The sequence below is a fragment of the Alexandromys fortis genome, unplaced genomic scaffold, assembly GCF_014885135.2.
Source record: "Alexandromys fortis isolate MF-2015 unplaced genomic scaffold, M_Fortis_MF-2015_v1.1 scaffold_2_1_26212458, whole genome shotgun sequence".
Taxonomy (NCBI): domain Eukaryota; kingdom Metazoa; phylum Chordata; class Mammalia; order Rodentia; family Cricetidae; genus Alexandromys; species Alexandromys fortis.
The window spans coordinates 3,050,542-3,070,832 of NW_026067930.1; the positions used below are offsets into that span (position 1 = coordinate 3,050,542).

The window sequence follows — 20,291 nt, forward strand, 5'->3', positions numbered from 1 at the left end:
GGGGGTGGATGGGGGGTGGGGGGATGGATGGGGGTGGGTGGGTGGATGGATGGATAGATGGGTGGATGGATGGGGGTGGGTGGGTGGATGGATGGATAGATGGGTGGATGGGTGGGTAGGTGGGTAGATGTATGGATGGGTGGGTGGGTAGGTGGATGGATACATAGCCAGAGCAGACTGCCACATCTGTGGGTGGTGATAAACACATTCTTTTCTAAGTTGTTGAAGGGGGACTAGGCAGAGTGGCGGGACACTGGGACACACTAGGCCATGTGTACCTTGGACAGGAGCCTTCGTAGGTTTTCTCAAAATCCCTTTCTCAAGTTTTTCCAACCTTCTCTAGGTTGTTTTCCCATTTACCGCTCTCCCACCCCATCACACCGAGGTGTGAACTGTGTGATCCCCAGAAGCTGCTACCTGAGGCTGTGAGCTAGGGACTTCCATTAGCTGGTGGCCCACACTAAAGTGGCATCAGAGCTGGGAGTTCAGGAAGTCTCTTGCTTGCTCAGGTTGGGTTGAACTTTGGCTAAGAATGACCCCTGTGATTGGCATACTTGCCAGTCCTTGTGAGACCTAGCCTTCCACTTCTCAGCAGGGTCCATGTGGGGCCTGGTGGTTTAACTGGCCTTCAGTAAGCAGCCATGACATCCTACATAAACAGAAGACAGAAAAGTGGGGCACATGGCTAGTCAGTGCCCCAGCAAGACTTTGGTCTGATCCCATGGACTCCAGAACACAGCAGCTACAGTGAGCTGTCTGAGTATTAGGCCCCTTAGAAGTTTCATACAGACTCTCTCAGTCCTTGGGGCCAGCACCTCCATGGGCCTGCCTAAAATGAAGGAAATCTCAGTTAGCTGTAGTTTGTATCACAGAACCTGGGCTGGGGGCAGAAGCAAGGCAAGGAGGGATGAGCTCCACTGGCCGCCAGCCCGACAAGTTCCAGAAGAAAGGGGAGCCACTGGGAAGCTTAGAGTCCAAGGTCTGCAGAGAGGCAACCTGCTCTCCATCCATGGGGGAGGCACAGAGGAGTAGGAACGGGAGGATCTGCTGACTTTGAGATGGAGACCTTGGAGAATTCCAAAGGAGAGCAGATATTCTGGGCCTCAGTTCCCCTCCCACGTCTGTACAGGACTCCTCAGGTGGTCCAGGTGTGCACTGCACATTTATCCTCTTCATCTTTACCAGCAGGTATCACTCTCACCATCATCTTCATGCCATCGTCCCCACCCCTACCCTCACCACCGTCAACATCACTAATACCTACAACCTCACCAACATTCACTATCACCGCTCCCGTTGTTACCACTAATACCCCATCATCACCACCATTACCACATCGTCATCACCACCACCACCATCACCGTCATTGCCACCTCCATCATCCCCACATCATCACCCCCTCCCACACCTGCCGTAATCAACATCACCCTTATCCTCACCCTTGCCATCAGCACCGTCAACCCACCATCTCACGCTTACTCGTGGCCTTGATTAACACTCAACTTCACAGGAGTCTCTCTCTCTCTCTCCTGTGCCTGTAGTACTCTGGGCCCTGAGCAGCTCACCACTATTCTAATTTGAACTTTCTGTAAGGTTGAGTGCCGTCTACATCTGTGCAGATCAAAGAAGCCGCTGGCCCCACGTAGCTGCTGAGCTCCTGGCGTGAGGCTAAGGCTGCCAAAGAACTGAAGTTTTAGTTTTACTAAATTAAATATTGATGGATTTAAGTCTATCATGGATCTAAACTACTGAGTGGCAGGGATATTATAGTGAACAGCCAGTCTTTCCAGAAGGTTCTGTCTGTGTGTGATCTAGCCCAGCTTTACCCTCCAGGGCGCTAGGGAGGGCAAAAACATAGAAACTTAGACTTACCACCTGAATCCAAGAACAAGCCAATGTTGGCTGGGAAAAAGAGTCCTATGTCTGCTCAGTGCTAGACACCAAAACCTGTCCTTACTGTCCCTAGGCATTGACTGAGGCAGAGATGTGGAAGATTGTGTACTAGGCCCACATAAGAGAGCCTAGAGGAGTGGTGCCTAGATGTTTGGGGAGTCTGACAAAGAGGAAGGGTTAAAGATGACAGACACAGGGGTTTGGCATGATAAGCTAACAGGCTCTCCACTCTCACAGGAGATCACGGGTCATCTTGAAATGGCAGAGCTGACTGATCTCATCTGGATAACCATCGATGGCTTGGGCTCTACCAGTCCTTCCTGGGTGCAGGCATCTTCCAATATGCTTTTCCTTGTCATCCAGGAGCATGGGGACAACCTGGCAACTGTGAGGGGTTGGGGCCTCACCCAGGGCCAGGGAGGAGAGGGGAAGAGTTGAGGACTAGGTCACAGGCAGCATCTAGGGACCTTCTTCAGAACAAAATGGAGAAGACTGGGATCCCACACAGGCAGCAAACAACCCAATTAGTGGATGGATGGATGGATGGATGGATGGATGGATGGATGGATGGATGGACAGATGGATGGGCAGGTGGACGGATGGATGGGCGGGTGGATGGATGGATGGGCGGGTGGATGGATGGATGGGCGAGTGGATGGATGGATGGATGGATGGATGGATGGATGAATAAATAGATGGACAGGCAGACACAGGGGTAACTCAAGGGAGCCTTTGTGGTCCTGGTGACAATTGCAGGGTCATGGGGTAAATATACATTGATCAAGTATAGCTACGGACCATAGAGGAATGAGGTGACATGGGGGAAAACGTACTAGAACTTGTAGAGCTTGTGGTCTGATGGGTAACAACATACAGACAGAGGTGGGCAGAATGGCCCAGTAGGGGCAGAGAGAGAGTGATGAACCCTACGGAGTAAGAATAGTGCCCCAGCAGGAGACAGTTGATGCCAACTTCTCCAAATGCCTCAGACAGCCCTACTGGGACCTCCCCATCAGGCAAGGTGTGCAGCGCAGGTGAGCTCTCCCCTTCAGAGCCCTCCCACTACTCCCCGAACAGGTGGGTAAAATGAGCAAGGCCATCCACCACCACCTCTGTGCCATCCAACTGCCCCAAGCCAAGAACAATGTCCTGCATGTCATCAGCCTCCTGGCCCGGAACCACATCCCAGAGCTGGTGGCTGCCTTCCTGGACTTTTCCACTCCCCTGGACAGGTACCTAGCCCTACTCTCCCCATTGACCCCATTACCTACCCTTCATCCTTCCTCAAGCCAGGGTCACAGCTTCTGCCCTCCTGTCTGTCCATCACAGTCCACAGGAACCCAGAGTGCTTGGCGTAGGGAGGGGGTTAGCACCTCTGTTCATTTAGGCTTGCCTCCGGTAGGCATTCCACAGAAATGTCTGCCCCACAGTCCATTACCCATGCTAAGTGGTCCCTAATTCCCGAGTGCTCCTGGCGGGACCCCATCCCTCAATGTGGACCCCTCTGACTTGTTCTGCTCTTCATTTTCTTCTTCCTGCTGAGCCTCCTGCCCACTCAGGTGGACCTGCCTCTTCTCCCATACCCCTTGACCCCCAGCTCTGGGGATAGACCAGGGTTCTTGGTACTTTTCATGTCCCTCTTCCCCCCAGATCCCACCTCTGGATCCCATATCCTCAGTCTACAGCCCCCACCATTCATTCATGACCTGGCATGAGTCACCCCGCACTTTTTGATGGTATAGCCTCTGCTCAAAGATAGACTCTGCTTTCTCCCCTTTCCAGACTAGAAACCCCCTCTGCCCCTCATCTGCTTGAATCTCTTATTCTCTCCAAGATCCAGCAAGCCTTTACCTAGTGGGGTCCTGCCTACCTTCTCCACCCCTGCTCCCACACATATCCTCCCCCTCCCCCTGTCCTCACCCAGTTCCCAAGTCAGATTCCACCAATCAGTCCCACCTGGCAAACCCAGCTCCTTGCCCTGGGTGCTGTCTTTGCCCCCACCTGCTCTGGGAACTCTGGAAACCTGGGAGAGAGCTCTTCCAGAGCCTAGAGTCTTCTCAGTGGAGAATTCTCACCTCGGCAGGGAGGTGTCCTGTTTGCATGAGCAATTCCTATTTCCCTTGTGTTCACATACAAATGCGGCTCTTTCAGCTCTGGACTTTCTGGTTCCTTTAAGATACTGTTTTGAGCAGGAGGTGGTGGTGCATGCCTTTCATCCCAGCACTCTGAGAGGCAGAGGTGGGTCTCTGTGACTTCAAGGCCAGCCTGGTCTATAGGGCGAGTTCCAGGACAGGCTCCAAAGCTACAGAGAAACCCTGTCTCGCCAAAGGTTATGTTTTATTTTGTGAAAGTCAGAGGACTACTTGTTGGAGTCAGTTTTCTCCTTGGCTGTCTGAGTCCTGGAGCTAGAATGCAGTATTGGGTTGTGGGCCAGTGCCTTTACCTGCTGAGCCATACAGATTGCCCAAGTTTTACCTTCTTCATAAATTACATGGTCATGTGGCCTAGATGATATTTTTTTTTCTCTCTCGCTCTTTGAAACCTAGGTCTTTTACTAGGTGAGGTACTCCAGCCTAATTTTCCCATGCAACTGTGCATCTTTGACTATGTAAGCAAGTCTTTTCATTCTTATTTCTGGGACATTTACTTGACTGTGTTTAAATGTGGTCTCTGCTCAGGTTGTGGTCTCTGGTCTGATTCTACTTTCCTCCCGCCTCCCTCTTCATGGTCACACCTGCTGATGCTCCTGGCTTTTCCCTAAACTCACTGTCCTCCTCATTATCCCTCTTCTGCCTTGCCCAAATGTCCCTTATTAAATCTTCATCTGAGTCACACCTCTCGTGGCCACCCTTTGATTTTTTCTCATTTCCAAGGTTTTTTATGTGTGTAATACACACATATATATATGGTGTACATGTAGAGACCCAGAGCTGACACTGAGCCTTCACTGAGGCAGGGTTTCCCAGTTTACACCAGAGTTCACAGATGTGGCTGGTCTCTGCCTTCCAAGGGCTGGAACTGCAGGTGGGCTGCCACGCCCACCTGGCATTTATGTGAGTTCTGGGGATCTGAACTCTGGTCCTTATACTGGCAAAGTAGGCTCCTTAAACCACCATCTCCCAGGCTTGAAAGTCTAGTTTGTTTGCTTGCTTGCTTGTTTTTAAGACAAGTCTTGCCAGGCTGGCCTTGAACTACTCCTCCTCTGCCTCAGTCCTTGAGTTCTAGGATAACCTAGCTATCCTCTCTTTTTCTTCCTTCCTTCCATTCTTTCTTTCTATTTCTTCCCTGAGTTCAGCCAATTCTTTTCAGGTCATACCGAAGATTTGTCCTTTCTTGAGCATATTCAAGGTGGTTGGGTCTCTAAGCACTTGCTTGCTGTGGGGTGAGGAGTCCAGGTTTCCTCTGTAGAACTAGCACTCAGAAGCCGTCTTCACTTTGTTGACTCGTAGGTTCTAGTATCTGCAAATAATCTGTAGAGCTGTTTGTCTTGGTGTTCTATTGCTGTGAAGAGATGCCATGACCAAGGCAACTCTTAAAAAAGAAAGCATTTAAGTGGGAGGCTTGCTTACAGTTTCAGAGGGTTAGTCCATTATCAACATGGTGGCATCATGGGAGCAGGTGGCAGGCAAGTGTGGGACTGGAGAAGTAGCTGAGAGCTACATCCTGATCCATAGGTCAAGAGAGAGACTGACACTGGGCCTGGCTTGGGCTTTTGAGACTTCAAAGCCCATCCCCAGTGACATACTTCCTCCAACACGGACACACCTCCCAATCCTTCTCAAGTAGTGTCACTCCCTGATGATCGAGCATTCAAATATGTGAGCCTATAGGGGCCATTCTTAGTCAAATCGCCACACTGTTCATTTTGGACCTGCTGGAATGTTTCGTAGGCTTTCAAGTCCAACGGCTCCATCTTCTGTTGGCTCCATCTTCTGTCAGTACAGCTGAGAGCTGGACCATCTCAAAGACTTCGGGATTGGTGATAGGCCAGCACATATGCCCTCTAGTTCTTTGGGCTCCTTCTTCTCTTCTTTGACAGGAATGTTTCCCTCTTTCCCTTTTACCACCAAGTCTCCTCCCCTCTTCCTCTTCCTCCTCTTCAACCCTTCCTCCTGCTCTTCTTTTCTTCCATCTGACTCCTCTTCCTCCTCCCTAGTCCTCTCCTCTCCCTTCTTCCTCCCAAAGCTTTGCATTTGAAGATGACAAAGTGTTTAACTCTTTCCCTGTGTCCTCTGAGGTTGGGCAATTAGTGAGAGCCAGTAATGAGGAGTAAGGACGAATCGAGTAAGACATGCAGACAGACACTCCTCAGCACTGCTGGTGAAGGGAGGTGCTCTGGCCTCCCAGAGTGCTCTCTCATCTGGTGTATTTTTAAGACTTCAAGGAGATTAATCTTCCTGAAGGTGACTTTGGCCCAATCTGAGCTTTCATTTGCCCTGTGTCCTCTTCCCAAAGGTTTCTCTTATCTGCCTCTGTCTATTGCGGAGCCTCGCGATGGAGGGGTGGAGCTCGCCCACCAGGGCTGGTGTGTTTTCTCTTGACTCCCAGTGAAGGGACCATGGTTGCACTGCTCCCTCCCGGCTCTGTGCTATCTCTCAAAGAATCTGGGAAAGTGCAGATCTCCGAAAGTAGCGTTCCCCCCCCACCCCCACCGCTGCCTAGAAGGGTACCATCTCACTGCTGGAGCTTATACCTTCCTGGTCCCAAGCATCATCACCATGATAGTATTTACAGAGCCTGGGTGTGCTGCACGCCAATGGAGCCTCTCTGGATTTCTCTGGATTGATATTGGCTTCTACCAGTCACCTGGGCACTGTCATTTGTGATGGTTTTAAACATAAAAGTCCAGTGGACAATTTGGGGGCTGCATTGGTGATGGGAATTTAAATATCAAAATAGGCTTAGGGTTCAGATTCTTAGGACAGCATCTGTCTCCCACCCAGAGTGCTGAAGTGGGGAAAGGAGAGGGGTTCCTCTTTTTTCCCCCACAGGGCAGAGATCTGTTTGTGTACTCTTTCCTTTTTCTCTTCCCTGAACTACGCACATAACTCTATGGAGAGATCACCTATTAGGTGCCCCTCATGGACAACCTTCATTAGAAAGAAAGGAAGAAAGAAAGAAAGAAAGAAAGAAAGAGAGAGAGAGAGAGAGAGAGAGAGAGAGAGAGAGAGAGAAAGAAAGAAAGAAAGAAAGAAAGAAAGAAAAAGAAAGAAAAGAAGAAAGAAGAGAAAGAAAGAAAAGAAGAAGAGAAAGGAAGAAAGAAAGAAAGAAAGAAAGAAAGAGAAAGAAAGAAAGGAAAGAAAGAAAGAAAGAAAGAAAGAAAGAAGAAAGAAAGAAGAAAGAAAGAGAGAGAGAAAGAAAGAGAGAAAGAAAGAAAGAGAGAAAGAGAGAGAAAGGAAGGAAAGAAAGAGAAAGAAGAAAGAAAAAGAAGGAGAGGAAGGAAGGAAGAAAGAAAGAAAAAGAGAAAGAAAAGAAGAAACTGCATGTCTTAGCTAGATGTGGTGGTGGATGCCTAGAATCCCAGCACTCAAAAGGCTGAGACAGGAGGATTACAACTCTAAGGAGAGTCTATGTACAGACCCTGTCTCTGAAAGAAAAACAAATTGCCACCTTGCCTCAGGAAAAGAAAACAAAATGTCAGGAGTGGTAAGGCAGGCACTCCCTCCTCCTCCAAGTTCAAAGACAGCCAGGTCTATGCAACAAGTTTCAGACCAGCCAGGGAGACAAGAAAGACCCTGCTTCGAAAAACGTACCATCCCAACGGTACAACGTGTGCTGAAAGCCTAAACAGAACCGTGCAGTCTGGACGCTTCCAATGCCTTTCTTCTTGCCTGGCTTTGTTTCCCTCTGGCTTCATGTTTAAATTTCATGGTGTCCCCCCTGCAACTCCCTCCTCGCTGTTGCTGTGGCACTAACGCTGTGAAGGCCAAGGGTCCTCTTCACTGTAGGAGAACATTTCATTGTTCCCCGCTAGAGACCTTGACAAACAGTGCATCTGTGAACTTGCTTGTGTGTGTCCTAACATACTCAAGGACTGGATTTCCCATGTTGTGGGGAGTGTGTGTGTGTGTGTGTGTGCGTGCGCGCACATGTATGTATGCATATACATGTGTTATCAGGGACAGTGCACCTAGAAGAAGAAGCTGTGTTGTGTCCCACCTCCATGGAGGGTGGGGGGCATTTCCCAATGTACTCCTGCCGAGTCCCACTCCAGGGACAGACTGCTATTCTCTGAGTGTCCCTCTCGCTTCACAGCTTCACCGATGCTCAGCACCTGCATTTTAACCAATCATCCACATTTTAGCCAATTTGGTGGGTGCTGTTCACCTTATATTCATCGTTACTTCCGTGATTGAGCTTGACACTTTCCTGATTCATTTTTCTTTCATGTATGTGTGTACAAACATGTGCATGCATGTTTGCATGGGCAGATGTGTGTGAACGACCATAAATGTGGAAGATGGAGGTTCGTGTCTGGAATCATCTTCAATCGCTCTCCTACCTTATCCATTGAACGGCATCTCTCAGTCAAGCCGAGAGCTCACTGACATGGCTAATCTCATTAGAGCCAGCTTACTCTGGGGACCCTCTCTCTGTTTCAGCCTCCGGGGGCTGGAATTAGTGATGGATCACTACACCCACCTGGCATCTCTGTGGTTTCTGGAGATCAAAATTCTGGGCCTCACACTTGCCTGGCAAACACTTAACCACTGAGCTGTTTCCCATCTTCCACTTCTTGCCATTTGGCAGTGAGACGACTGTACAAAAGCCTGGTTTCCCACTGGCTGTCCCTCTTTTATAATATATAATATGAGACTCTTTCCTGAAAGCTGGACACGGTCCCTTCTTGCCTGCAATGTTAGGAATATCTTCTCCCATGCAGCAGCTGCTTTCTCACCCCTGACACATCCTCTCGTGAGCAGGTACCAGTTCACACATCCTCAAGCACTGTCATCTTTTCTGTTGCCATTTTTTGTTTTTTTGGTTTTTATTTTGAGACAGGGTTTCTCTATGTAGCCCTGGCTGTCCTGGAACTCACTTTGTAGAGCAGGCTGACCTCAAACTCAGACATCCACCTGCCTTTGCCTCCCGAGTGCTGGGGTTAAAGGCGTATGCCACCACACCCCTGTTATGTGCTGTCTTCTAAAGATCTCTTAATGGTCTTCAAGTTGACCTCTCCAGCCCATCTGGAATGATTCGTGTATGATGCAGATATGGTCCCAGAATGCCGGCTCACCCCTCTCCCTGCTCAGCATCCCTCACAAATCAAGCACTTCCTCTCCTCAAGGGGCTCTACTTCTCCATCCCCCAGGCCAACACTCAGAGTTCTAATAGTGACAGCTTTGCAACAATTGTCCTCTACAGAGCGGCCTCCCCTCTGACTTTCCAAGAATGTCTTCTCTACTCTTGGCCCTCTGCACGTCCACAAAACACTTGAGAGTCAAGCACCCGAAAGGCCTTTCTTCTTTTCCGCTTTTGATGGCTGTTTTTACTTGAGTGTTCAGAAGCACTCAGCACTATGTGAGGGGCTGGAGAGATGTCTCAGGGTTTAAGAGCATTTGCTGCTCTTTTGGAGGACCACAGTTTGGCTCCCAGCACCAGTGTTAGAGTAGCTCACAACCACCTATAGCCCCAGCTCCAGAAGACCTGACACCTTCTTCTGTCCCTCCTTGGGTACTCAATGGCATGCGCATAGACACAGATACATACACTCACACACATGCACACTGCTACAGAATTTGAGTTCACACTGCCCAGTCTTTAGACTGCTCAAACCCTAGCCTAACCACACCAATTCCTTTGGTTAGTATTGCAGCTTTGACTTCTAATATTTTCACACTTTCATTTCAAACTTCTTTTTCTTTATTTTTCAACATGCATGTGCGTGTGTGTATGTGTGTGTGCACATGCAGGCTCCTGTTGAGCTCAGAAGAGGGTATCTCATCACCTGACTCTGGAGTTATGAGTGTTGTGACAGGCCCGATGTGGGTGCTGGGAATGCAACTTAGGTCATCTGTAAGAGCAAGGACTCTTGACCATGGAGTCATCTCTCCAGCACAATTTTATCAAGTTTGTCATAGCCAGTCTTTGTTGGAGTACATGTTCTATGTGTGTGTACTGTAACTGTCAATGTGTTTGGGATTGGCTTTTTCTATACTTACTCTTTCCATCATTGTGTTCGGGATTGACTTCTACCCTTACTCTTTCCATCAATGTGTTTGGGATTGACTTCTACCCTTACTCTTTCCATCAATGTGTTCGGGATTGACTTTGCTATCCTTATTCTTTCCAGACAAGTAAAGGAGCTTCAAAGTCCTCGTGTGAACTGCTACAGCCCTGGACTAATGCCTAGACTCTCCCCTGGGTATTGCACATTTTTTCCTCTATGCTAAAACACGTGTCGTAACTTCATTCTTATAGCTGGACAGTGTTCCCCTGCGTGTACTCTATGGTGCGTGTACATCACTGTGTGTCCATCCACATTTGGCTCATCATTTCATCTGTTGGGAGACACCTGGGTGGTCTACACCTTTTTTCTGCATGAGTAATTTGCTGTCAACACTGGCAAACAAGAATTCCCCCCCCCTGCATCCCCAGCTCCCACATCCATGGGGTCAGAATATTTCTCCAGAAACACTACACCTATGCTGACCCCACACAGGCTCATGACTGCTTGCATGGAATCTACCTCCTAATATAATGACAGTGAAGGTTAAAGGCTACCTGAAAAAGGGGTGCGTGTGGGGTATATGCAAAGAGCTCACCATGTTATACAAGGAACTTGTGCCGGGTTTATTTTGATTTGGATTGGATTTTTGAGACAGGGTCGCACTGTAGCCTAGACTGGTCTAGAACCCACTGTGTATCCCAGACTACACTCACACCCTTGCAATCCTCCTGTTTCAGCCTCCCGAGTTCTGGAATGACAGGCCTAGGCCACCATGCCCAGCTAGAGCATCCCCAGATTTTCATACCCAAGGGAGCCCCTGAAACCAACCCCCTGCTGCCAGCGTGGGACAACTGTGTACGTTTGCTCTGTTCTCTGACTTTGGGGGTGCCTGCATTTAGTGAAGGCACAGGCTGTGTGGCAGCATCGCATCTAACCCTCCCCCCAGGAACTGCTCCAGCTTTCCAGAGCGGTTCTGCCTTTTTACACCTCCCCCAGCAGCACAGAGTCCAGTTTCTCCACATCCTCGTCCAGGCTTGTGCTCTTCACCCTTGGACCTTGCCATCAGCATGGGGATGAAGTAAAATGAACTGGTTCCCACTGGTGCCCGCGTCTTCCATGTGCTTCTTCCTTGGCCCTGCATCTCTCTTTCTTGAGAAGGTCTCTTGGTCTGTGGATTCTGGCTGTGTTTCCCTTCTCTCTTACTCCCTGCCCCCACTCCTCCCAAGCCTGCTTAGCTCTAGCCCTCCCAGGGCAGCTGAGAGGAAGCTGCTCTTACCAACAGCTTCATGGGACTGGGGCCATGCCCACCTTGGTTAGCTGTCGGCCTTCGGGCTTTCATCCTGCACATGTGGGTACCATTGCTTCCTGGGTTTTCCTCCCTCCTTTTCCCACCCCACTTCCGTCTTGCCCTCAGCATCCTCCGCACTTAGCGTCAGACATATCTGCGGTCACCACTAGGCTGTCACCCCTAAGACATCAAAGATTTTTGCCAATTCTGCATGTCTTGCTCTCCTGAATGTTGCTTCAAGATGCTCAGCACAAAGGAGCAGCTGAGGAAGCAGCAGCCCCAGGGAGCAGATGGAATGACTAGCCCTCCAAGCTCTCAGAGACTCGGGCAGACTCCCTCTAGCTCTCGATGCCGCCATCCTGTGGCCACTCTGTTGAACACACTGGGATCTTCTGTGTCACCAGCTGGGACTGGCATGATGTCCTTAAAGGTGGCCCCCTCGGGTCTGCCTTGCCACTTAGGAGGCCACTCAACTAAGTCCTTCTTGTTTTGTCCCCAAAGAGCCCTTTCCACCCAACACTAAAGCCCTGAGGACACTAGGGCAAGACTCAGAAAATATCATTGTTTCCTCTCAGGGCAGCTCTTACTTGAGCTCCCTGCCCCGGGCCTTAGATGGCTGCAGGGCCAGTGCCCAGATACCAGACAGGGCCGTGATCTGAGTAAGCCTTTCTCTGCAGGTCTCAGCATCCAACTCCCTTCAAAGTAAATACAAGGCCACCCTGCCCTTCACTAGGGCCCTAGACACAGGGCCTACTAGCCAAGTCCAGCAGGCATGAGCCGCAGCATGGCGCTCACAGCACCCCCTCTGCCCACAGCCATGTCTTTTGCCTGTGGAAGGCCCTGGGAGCTGAAGAGCCTGCAAGCCATTTGGTTCTCACTGTGCTGATGGCTTGGCTGCAGAAGAGGCCTCTGCCCTCGGATGCCAGCAACAGCAGTTCCTGTCCCAAGGAGAAGCCTTACTTGCGTTCATTGGCCGTGAGTCTCTCGCCCCATCCCTGGAGGGCAGCTGTGTGAGCACATGAGTCAGTGTGCCAGGATCCAGGGAGGAGGGCTGAGACACAGTCCACTGCCTATCTGGAGGAGAAGGTATGGGGCAGCCCAGCCCACAGACATACTCCACACTCTGTGGCCCCAGGCTCAGTTCCCAGTGACCATGCCCAGAACTCTGAGCCCTCAGCAAGTAAGTCAGGAGTGGCTGCCTGTAGGACTGCTAAAGAGACTTAGGGAGGCAGCCTTGGAGGGGAGGGGCCTCTGGCAATGCACAAACAGAAGCCTAGCATTTGGGGCTCAAAGCCATGCCCCATATTGGGATCATAGACTTCTGGACAAGCCATAGGATTGGCAGCAACTCTGTCCCTGCAGGTCCCTCTCCAGTTTCTCCATCAGCCTACACCATATCTGCAAACCCTGGGACAGGACACCTGCTTGCTAAGGTGGCCACGTCTACACCTGGCAAGGCAGCAGCTGTGCCAAACTCTATGTAACACTTTCTTAGACAGAGTCCTGACCTCCAAGCCTCCCAAGTGATAGCCCAGATATCTTCTGGAAGATAGATGCTTCCCCACACCCAAATCCTCCCTAGACAGATAACAACTTACAGACACAGTGCTAGAACATAGGAGGTGCTTAGGTTGGGGTGCACTGGTTAGGAAGCATGGGGTGGGGAGCACAGGCTGGAATGCGCCAACTGCTGATGCACCCGCTGACGGCTCTAGAACATCAGATAGAGAGCACAGGCTAGGGCACACCATCTGGGGAGCACGAGTGAGACTAGAGCAGCAGGTCCGGAGACTCTAATGGAGGGTGCACAGGTGACATAAGCCAGCGCAGGTCAAATGACATTGCCATGACACGTATGGTGTTGAGCCATCAGAACAGGGGGAGAGGTGTGTTTGAGTGTGGGTTTTGGCTAAACACCCCTGGCCGGGAATCCCAACACTTCAGATCCAAACCTGCTTCACTCCCAACAGGCCATGTACACAATCCACGAGCTACAGTTCGCAAGAGAGTTCAAGACAGCCGTGCGGCATGCCTTTCCCCAGCTGTTCCTGGCCCTTCTGGCGCAAATGCATTATATCCTGGAGCTGGACCAACCCACAGAGCCTGAGCAAGAGCAGAAAGCCCAAGAAGCAGCCATACCAAGTCCTCAGAGGTGAGCCCAAGGCCTCATGGACAGCTAACTGCAGGCCTTACACACACCTATAGGAACCTCCAGGACAAAGTTAGCCTCCTGCCCAGGGAACAAGACACACACACACACACAGTGTGAGGGTTGCTTAGATAGCAGAATCTGATCATTCAGTTCAGAGGTCACATTCTTCGGTAGATCAGAAGTCTAAATTCAGAGGGTCTGCAGCCTTACCCCTATTATTTCCCTAGCTTTGGCTGTTCCCAGGATATGTCTGTAGCTTAAAGCGGCATGACCTTAATCTCTGTTTCCAACATCCCATAATACTGTCCTCTGCCTGTGTCTAAAGGCCCACTTCATATAAGGACACCAACCACTGAGTCTGGGCCACCCTAATAACTGCATCTCGACCTGATGGCATCCGCACGGTTGGTGGGAGGATAGTGGGGAGTAGCTCCAACAAATCTTTCCAAAAGGGACAGTTATAGTCAGGATCCCAAATGCCATTCATGAGCAGGATAGCAACCAGAACAAATGATCCCCAAAACAGGTATGTGCCTACTTTCTTTGTCCCCCTAGGGTATCTGGCTCCACAGACACTTATCAAAAAGGGGTCCCTGAAAACAGCTACCCAGTTATAACACAGGGTACATTTTTTAAGGAGGGATTTTCAAGACACAGTTTCTCGATGTAGTCCTGGCTGTCCTGGAACTCTCTCTCTCTTTAGACCAGGCTGGCCTCGAACTCAGAGATCCAACTGCATCTGCCTCCTGAGTGCTAGGATTAAAGGCATGTGTCATCACCGCCCAGCAGGGGACTTCTTGATCCATGCGCTCCTCGCAATGGGCCTAGGACATAGCCATCCCCCCCCCCACACACACACACACATCATACACACAGGACAGCAGTGGTTCATGGTGGCTCTGACATTCCTCTAGCCAAGAGGCACTGAGCTGGACCACAGATGACCATCCAGCCCTCTCTCATCATAGCCAATGCTGTGGCTACCAAAGTGGGCCATTGCTTGTCTTCAGGTAATGTCATGGATACTAATGTCCCACCCACCAACCCACCTGGCCAGGATGTGAGGGGCATCCCATCCTGCCACAGGAGGGGCCGACTGCCTTGGGCTTCCCTTGCACCTGGTCACATGTCCCCAAATCCAATAAGTGCGTCTTTAGAAGCCACCGGGGCTCACTCTTTTCATTTGTTTGTGTGATGGCGTGCTTCAGCAATTTGTCAGTCTTAACAGCCCTCCCCAAGGCACAGCACAGGGAAAGAAATGTCACTTCTCAGATTGCTTCTGAATTCCAATATGCACAAAATCTCTTTTTTATTCACATCAACCATACAAAATGCATGAATCTTCCCTAATAAGCTAATAAAACATTCTCCTCCCAGAGCTCAGCAAGGTGGGGAAGAATGCAAAGATGACTGCCTCCTCCCTTCTGCTTCTCGGCCCTCCCCACTCTTCCCCAAAGCCTGCCTCCCTCAGGGCTCTACTCGCCTGAGAGTCCCCAGTCAAGGCCTCCATGGCCACACCCATAAACTGCAACCCCTCCCTCAGCCCTACCCAACCCTGGGTCCTCAACATCTAACAACCTCTTTCCTGGTTTGTAGCCTCTGCCCCATGGGTGGAAGGTTCTAGAAAGCAGGTATGTCTGATTCCACACCCAAGGAAGGTCTCACATTCCTGGGCTCATGGGTAGCTTTCCCTGTGGAAGGAAAGCCGAAGATGTATCCCTCCCAACCTCAGCTCTCCTTTCTTTACTGGCTACCCTGTAGCCAGGTCCTAAGCATGGCCCCAGCAGCCAAAGGCCCCAAAACATATCCTGGGTGAAATACGTGAGCTCTCATTGGCCCAGATTCAGTCATCTACCCAACCAATGAAAACGTCCAAGGCTCTGATTGACTAGGTGTGGCTCCTATACCCACCTGGAGCTTGAATAAGACTTGGGTCTCCTTCCCCAGAGGAAAGCAACCAAAGGGGACCATGCATGGGCAGGCCACATACACAGGAGTGGCAGTGGGATATCAGGAAAGTGGCTGGCGCTCTTTAGGCCTCATAGGGTAGGTGGCATCAGTGAGATATATCACAGTCTGGGGCCTTGTGCCAGGTTGGCTGGCACTATGGAGAGAAAAAAGGGTGCTGAAGAGTGGATATAGGAACCCACTGCTCAGTGTTATTGCCTGCTATTGGTCCCCTTAGGGTGGATGGCACAGAATGCTAGGTGGCAGGGCAAGTGAGCCTTGACACTGGAGGTTCCTGTCATCCTGCTCAACGAGGCTGGGCCCCATACCCAGGAGTAGGGCTTTGGGTGGGGTATGCCTTTGGCAGGCAGGGGACATCCCTGAGTCACAAATATGTGTGTCAACCACCCAGGTCACTTCTCAGTTGTGTCCCTTGTCAGCCCTTGGAGGACTTCTCACTTAGTCAAACCACTAGGGGCTGACTGACCCAGTCGTGAGACATGTCATCTCTCTATTCCAACTCCTTCTTCATCCTCACTCTCATCCTGGCCTCAGTGTTGACCTTTGCCCTTCTGAGCCAAGGGACAAAGCCTAGTAATAGGAGAAGAGAAGCAAGAAGAGAACACTAGGCTCAGCACTCAGCACCACACCTGAACCAGGAGGACCCTGAGTTCAAGGCAGGCCTCAGAAAGAGTTTGAGGCCAGCCTGAGCTACATAAGTAAGAACTTATATTTTAAAAAAAATAAAAATAAATGGAGGAGAAAGAGTCTCACATTCATCAGGGTGGGTACAGTCACAAACAGAACAGGAGTGCTTGGTAAAGATGTGGACGGAAAAACACCCAGGCAGTGGGGTGGCACACGCCTTTAGTTTTGGCACTCGGGAAGCAGAGGTAGGGTGATCTCTGAGTTTGAGGCCAGCCTGGTCTACAGAGCAAGCTCCAGGACATCCAGAGCTACACAGATAAACCTTATCTTGAATAAAAACAAACAAACAAAAGTGGGGGGAAGATGTGGGAAAACAAAGAGCCGTGCCCAATTACAGCAAGATGTGAGATGGGGCAGCTCAGAAAGGACGACTATGGCATGAGCTGTCGTGGCATGTACTTAGGGAGCCGAGGCAGAAGGATCACGAGTACCAGGGCCAGCCTGGGATATACAGAGAATGTATCTCCAGAGAAGAAGGGGAGGGGAGTGCCTGGAGAATATCCATGTGGCCCAGCAATCCCACTTCTGCTCTGGGTTTTCTCCTGGAATCAGGCAGAGATACCCAACAGTGCGCATATCAGCTAATGGTCATCTCTCTGAAGCGCCGGCTGTGGCCATGAGGACAAATCAACCATGAAGAATAAGTTGTTACCACGGGCCCAAGGTGCCCCAAGACTAGAAGATTCCAATATGTCTGAACAAAATGCCTCTCACCCCTTCCCCTTCTGAAAGCCGTCATCTCTCTGTGGCTGCGAGCAGTGACTTGGAAGATGTTGCCTCTTTTTATTGCCAGCTTGGTGGGGGGGAGGGGTTGGTGAGAGCTCAGCCATCGGGGCATGGCAATCCCATGCATCAGGCTCGTGCACTCCCGGTAACTAACGGCAAGAACAGCCAGATGGTCAAGGAGCCAGGCCACCCTGAGCTCCATGGGCCTGCATTCCCAGCTTTCTACCTGTGTTCAGTACCACTGAATACACTGGACTGAGGCCCCTCAAAGATACCCCACACTTAGCAAATATCAGGTCATTTTTCATGGACACAGGACAGAGGAGCCTCGGGTATGGAAATAAACCCTCTGAACTTCCACAACGCCACACACCCTAGCTCACCTCCCTCCCAAGTGTTCCTTGCTTGTGTTTCTTTGCCCATACTTATCTGCATCCTTCAAGGACATATCTAGGACCCTTCCCACCCTAGGTCATGGGAGACCCTAGAGCCCAAGACTTCCCAGAGCTCTCTCCAGCCCTGTCTCCTGTGCTCTGCCCCCAAACAGCTGCTGAGCAACTAAGAACTCCGCCTACTGCGAACGCATGATTGTCTCCCGCCCTGGTGGTTTGAATGAGAATGGTTCCCATAGTACTCAGACATTTAAATTGGTCCCCAGTTGGTAGAACTGTTTGGGAAGGATTGGGAGGTGCAACCTTGTTGGAGGAGGTGTGTCATAGGGGGTGGACTTTGAGGTTTCAAAATCCCAAGCCCTTCCCAGTTATTGCGAGCTCTCTCTCTCTCTCTCTCTCTCTCTCTCTCTCTCTCTCTCTCTCTCTCTCTCTCTGCCTCCTGCTTGTGGATCAGATGTAAGTGTTCAGTTACTACTTCAGCAACTGAACTGCCTGCCTGCCTGCCTGCTGCCATGCCCCCGGCCATGATAGCCATGGAATCTATCAACACTGTGGGACCATGAGCCCCCTGATTAAATGGGTTTTTTTTTTTTTTGGTTTGTTTGGGAGGGTTGTTTTGGTTTGGTTTGGGTTTGGTTTTTTCAATACGGGGTTTCTCTGTAGCTTTGGAGCCTGTCCTGGAGTTAGCTCTTGTATACCAGGCTGGCTTCAAACTCACAGTCCACTTGCCTCTGCCTCCTGAGTGCAGGGATTAAAGGCGTACGCCACCACCACCGGGCTTAAGTGCTTTCTTTTATAAGTTACCTTGGTCACGCTGTTTTGTCATGGCAATAGAAAAGTAACTAAGACACTCACCCCAGCAGGGCCTAGTGGTGGGTGTGCACTGCTGTGTCCTTGTGCCCTGCACACTCTGCCTCACTCTGGCCCTTAGCAGCAGACAGGCTCCAGAGCCGAGACAGCCTGGGACCCCATCCCAAGAACAGGAGAAGGCTTGGGTGGCATCTGCCACTCTGGATAGACCCTGCCTTTCTGCTTGGCTGCAGCACATCACTGGAGGCCCTGAAGAGTCTGCTGTCCACCACGGGACACTGGCATGACTTTGCTCACCTGGAACTGCAGAGTGCCTGGGAGCACTTCACGTCCATCAACACCTACCCCCAGGCTGTAGGCCTCCTTGCCAGGTACTAATGGAACAAGGGAGGGGAGGCTGGGCCAATGAAACCACAGTGGCCAGGCCCTGAGCACTGTGCCTCACTTGAGGCCACCCTGGGCAGTCTAGAGGCAGCACTTCTTAGGTCTACATATGCTTACGGTCCCCTGGAGCACAAGAGGCATGGGCTACCCTCCCAGGCACATGAACTCAGAGTGTGCAGGTGCAGAATCCTCCCCAGGCCCACCCTGTCCTGGGACCTCAGGAACAAAGGCTATCTCAAAGGCTATCTGTTCCTCCTCTGCCTTCCCCGTGCATATAGCCCAGGCCTGGCACGTGGGAGAAGAACACACAGAGACACATGCCTGCTCCATCACACTGGGATGTACCTAGATGCCCAACCTGGCCAGCCTGGGAGGTGGTAGCAGGTACACTCAGGGGCAGTGACCACAAAACCAGGCCCCGCCCCCAGGGCCATGGTGCAGAATCACTGCAAACAGATCAAGACAGTTCTCAGCTACTTATTGCCCGGCCTGCAGAGCCAGCAGGAGCGAGAAAGGAAGACAGCCATCCTGGTCCTCATTGAGGTAGGGTGGGGAGGGTGGGATGGGGGGAGCAGTGGGCCCCAGGTAGTCTGTGTCCCACCCTCGGGCCTCCTCAACCCAAGACAAGATGCCCACCTGACTCACCCCGTGGGGACAGCTGCCCATACTGACCCCTTCCAGCTCTGCAGGGGCCTCCTCTCAGGACCTTTAGCCTACAGCCAGGGGGACCTGTCTTTTCACCTTACCTTGCCCACGATGACCCAAGCAGAGTTGAGGATCCCTGGGTATGGACTCGGCAGATCATACTCAAACATGGCCTTGTTCTGCTCATATGTAACTGAGTCCCCACCCACTCCCACCCTAGAACCTTGCACTACATACAGGGTAATGGTTCGACAAGGGCTGGGATGTGGCCACTTCACCACCGTGGGCTCCGGCACAACCAGAGCTTTGAAGGAAGGGTCGCTTCCATAACTGGCATCAGCTACTAGGTCTCTAAGCCAAGAGGGGGCCTTATGTCTCCTCCCAATGCACTGGAAGGATCTGCGAGCTGCCCTTCCTGGGGTCCTGTTTCCCTATGGCCCATGCGCTTCTATGGGTACAAGTTGGCTCCAAGCTCACTAAATAACTTCCCTAGGCCTCAGCTTCATCAGCCATACATAGAAAGGTTTGGCCACTGAAGTTTTAAATACTTGCTAACCCTGATACCCTGGGCATGCTAGTCAACCATCCTCCCCTAAGCCCACAACAAAGACACAGGCTGACCAGGAGAGAATGCCAAGCCTGAACCACTTATTCTCTGGGGCCTCCAGTTCCTCTATAGCCCTGCCCTGTTGGAGGTGATTTCTAAACAGGCTGCGCTGACAGTACTAGCCCAAAGCCTCCAGGACACCAGCCCTGAGATCCGTGTGGCCAGCCTGCAGGGCCTTGGAAACATACTCTTCCACGCGGAGAAGGTGAGGGCCAGAGTGCCGTGTAGCTGCAAGCATCGGGTGGGCAAGATCCAGTGGGCTGGAACCCTGGCTCTGTCACCGGGGACACACTCTAGGAGAGGACACCCATGTTCCCCAGGAACATGGCTCCTCACCCTGAGAAGGGATGGACCCTCCTGCACAACCCAGAGGCCCACTGAAAAACCAGGCAGACAGAACCCTTCACCTGGCAGAGAGAACACCCCTTGAGAATCATGTACCCCTTATCCCCCCAATTCTCCATTTCCAATGAAGTCCGCTATGCCACCACCATCACAAGCCACATCCCACATGGACAGCCTGTGCTGAGGAGGACTGCAATGCTGCCTTTGGGGGCCTGCCCTTCCCT

General features: G+C 51.2%; 1 protein-coding gene across 5 annotated transcripts in view; it reads left to right on the plus strand.

The window, feature by feature from the left end:
• Positions 1-20,291, plus strand: part of LOC126503558 (maestro heat-like repeat family member 5) — a 76,703-nt gene that overhangs the window by 52,457 nt on the left and 3,955 nt on the right. For all 5 annotated transcript variants that reach the window (XM_050145323.1, XM_050145318.1, XM_050145322.1 and 2 more), the window contains exons 18-24: positions 2,131-2,280; positions 2,971-3,125; positions 12,167-12,326; positions 13,322-13,503; positions 18,320-18,457; positions 18,899-19,013; positions 19,784-19,927. In XM_050145323.1, the coding sequence (XP_050001280.1) occupies positions 2,131-2,280; positions 2,971-3,125; positions 12,167-12,326; positions 13,322-13,503; positions 18,320-18,457; positions 18,899-19,013; positions 19,784-19,927 (1,044 nt within the window). The remainder of the gene's footprint in view (positions 1-2,130; positions 2,281-2,970; positions 3,126-12,166; positions 12,327-13,321; positions 13,504-18,319; positions 18,458-18,898; positions 19,014-19,783; positions 19,928-20,291) is intronic.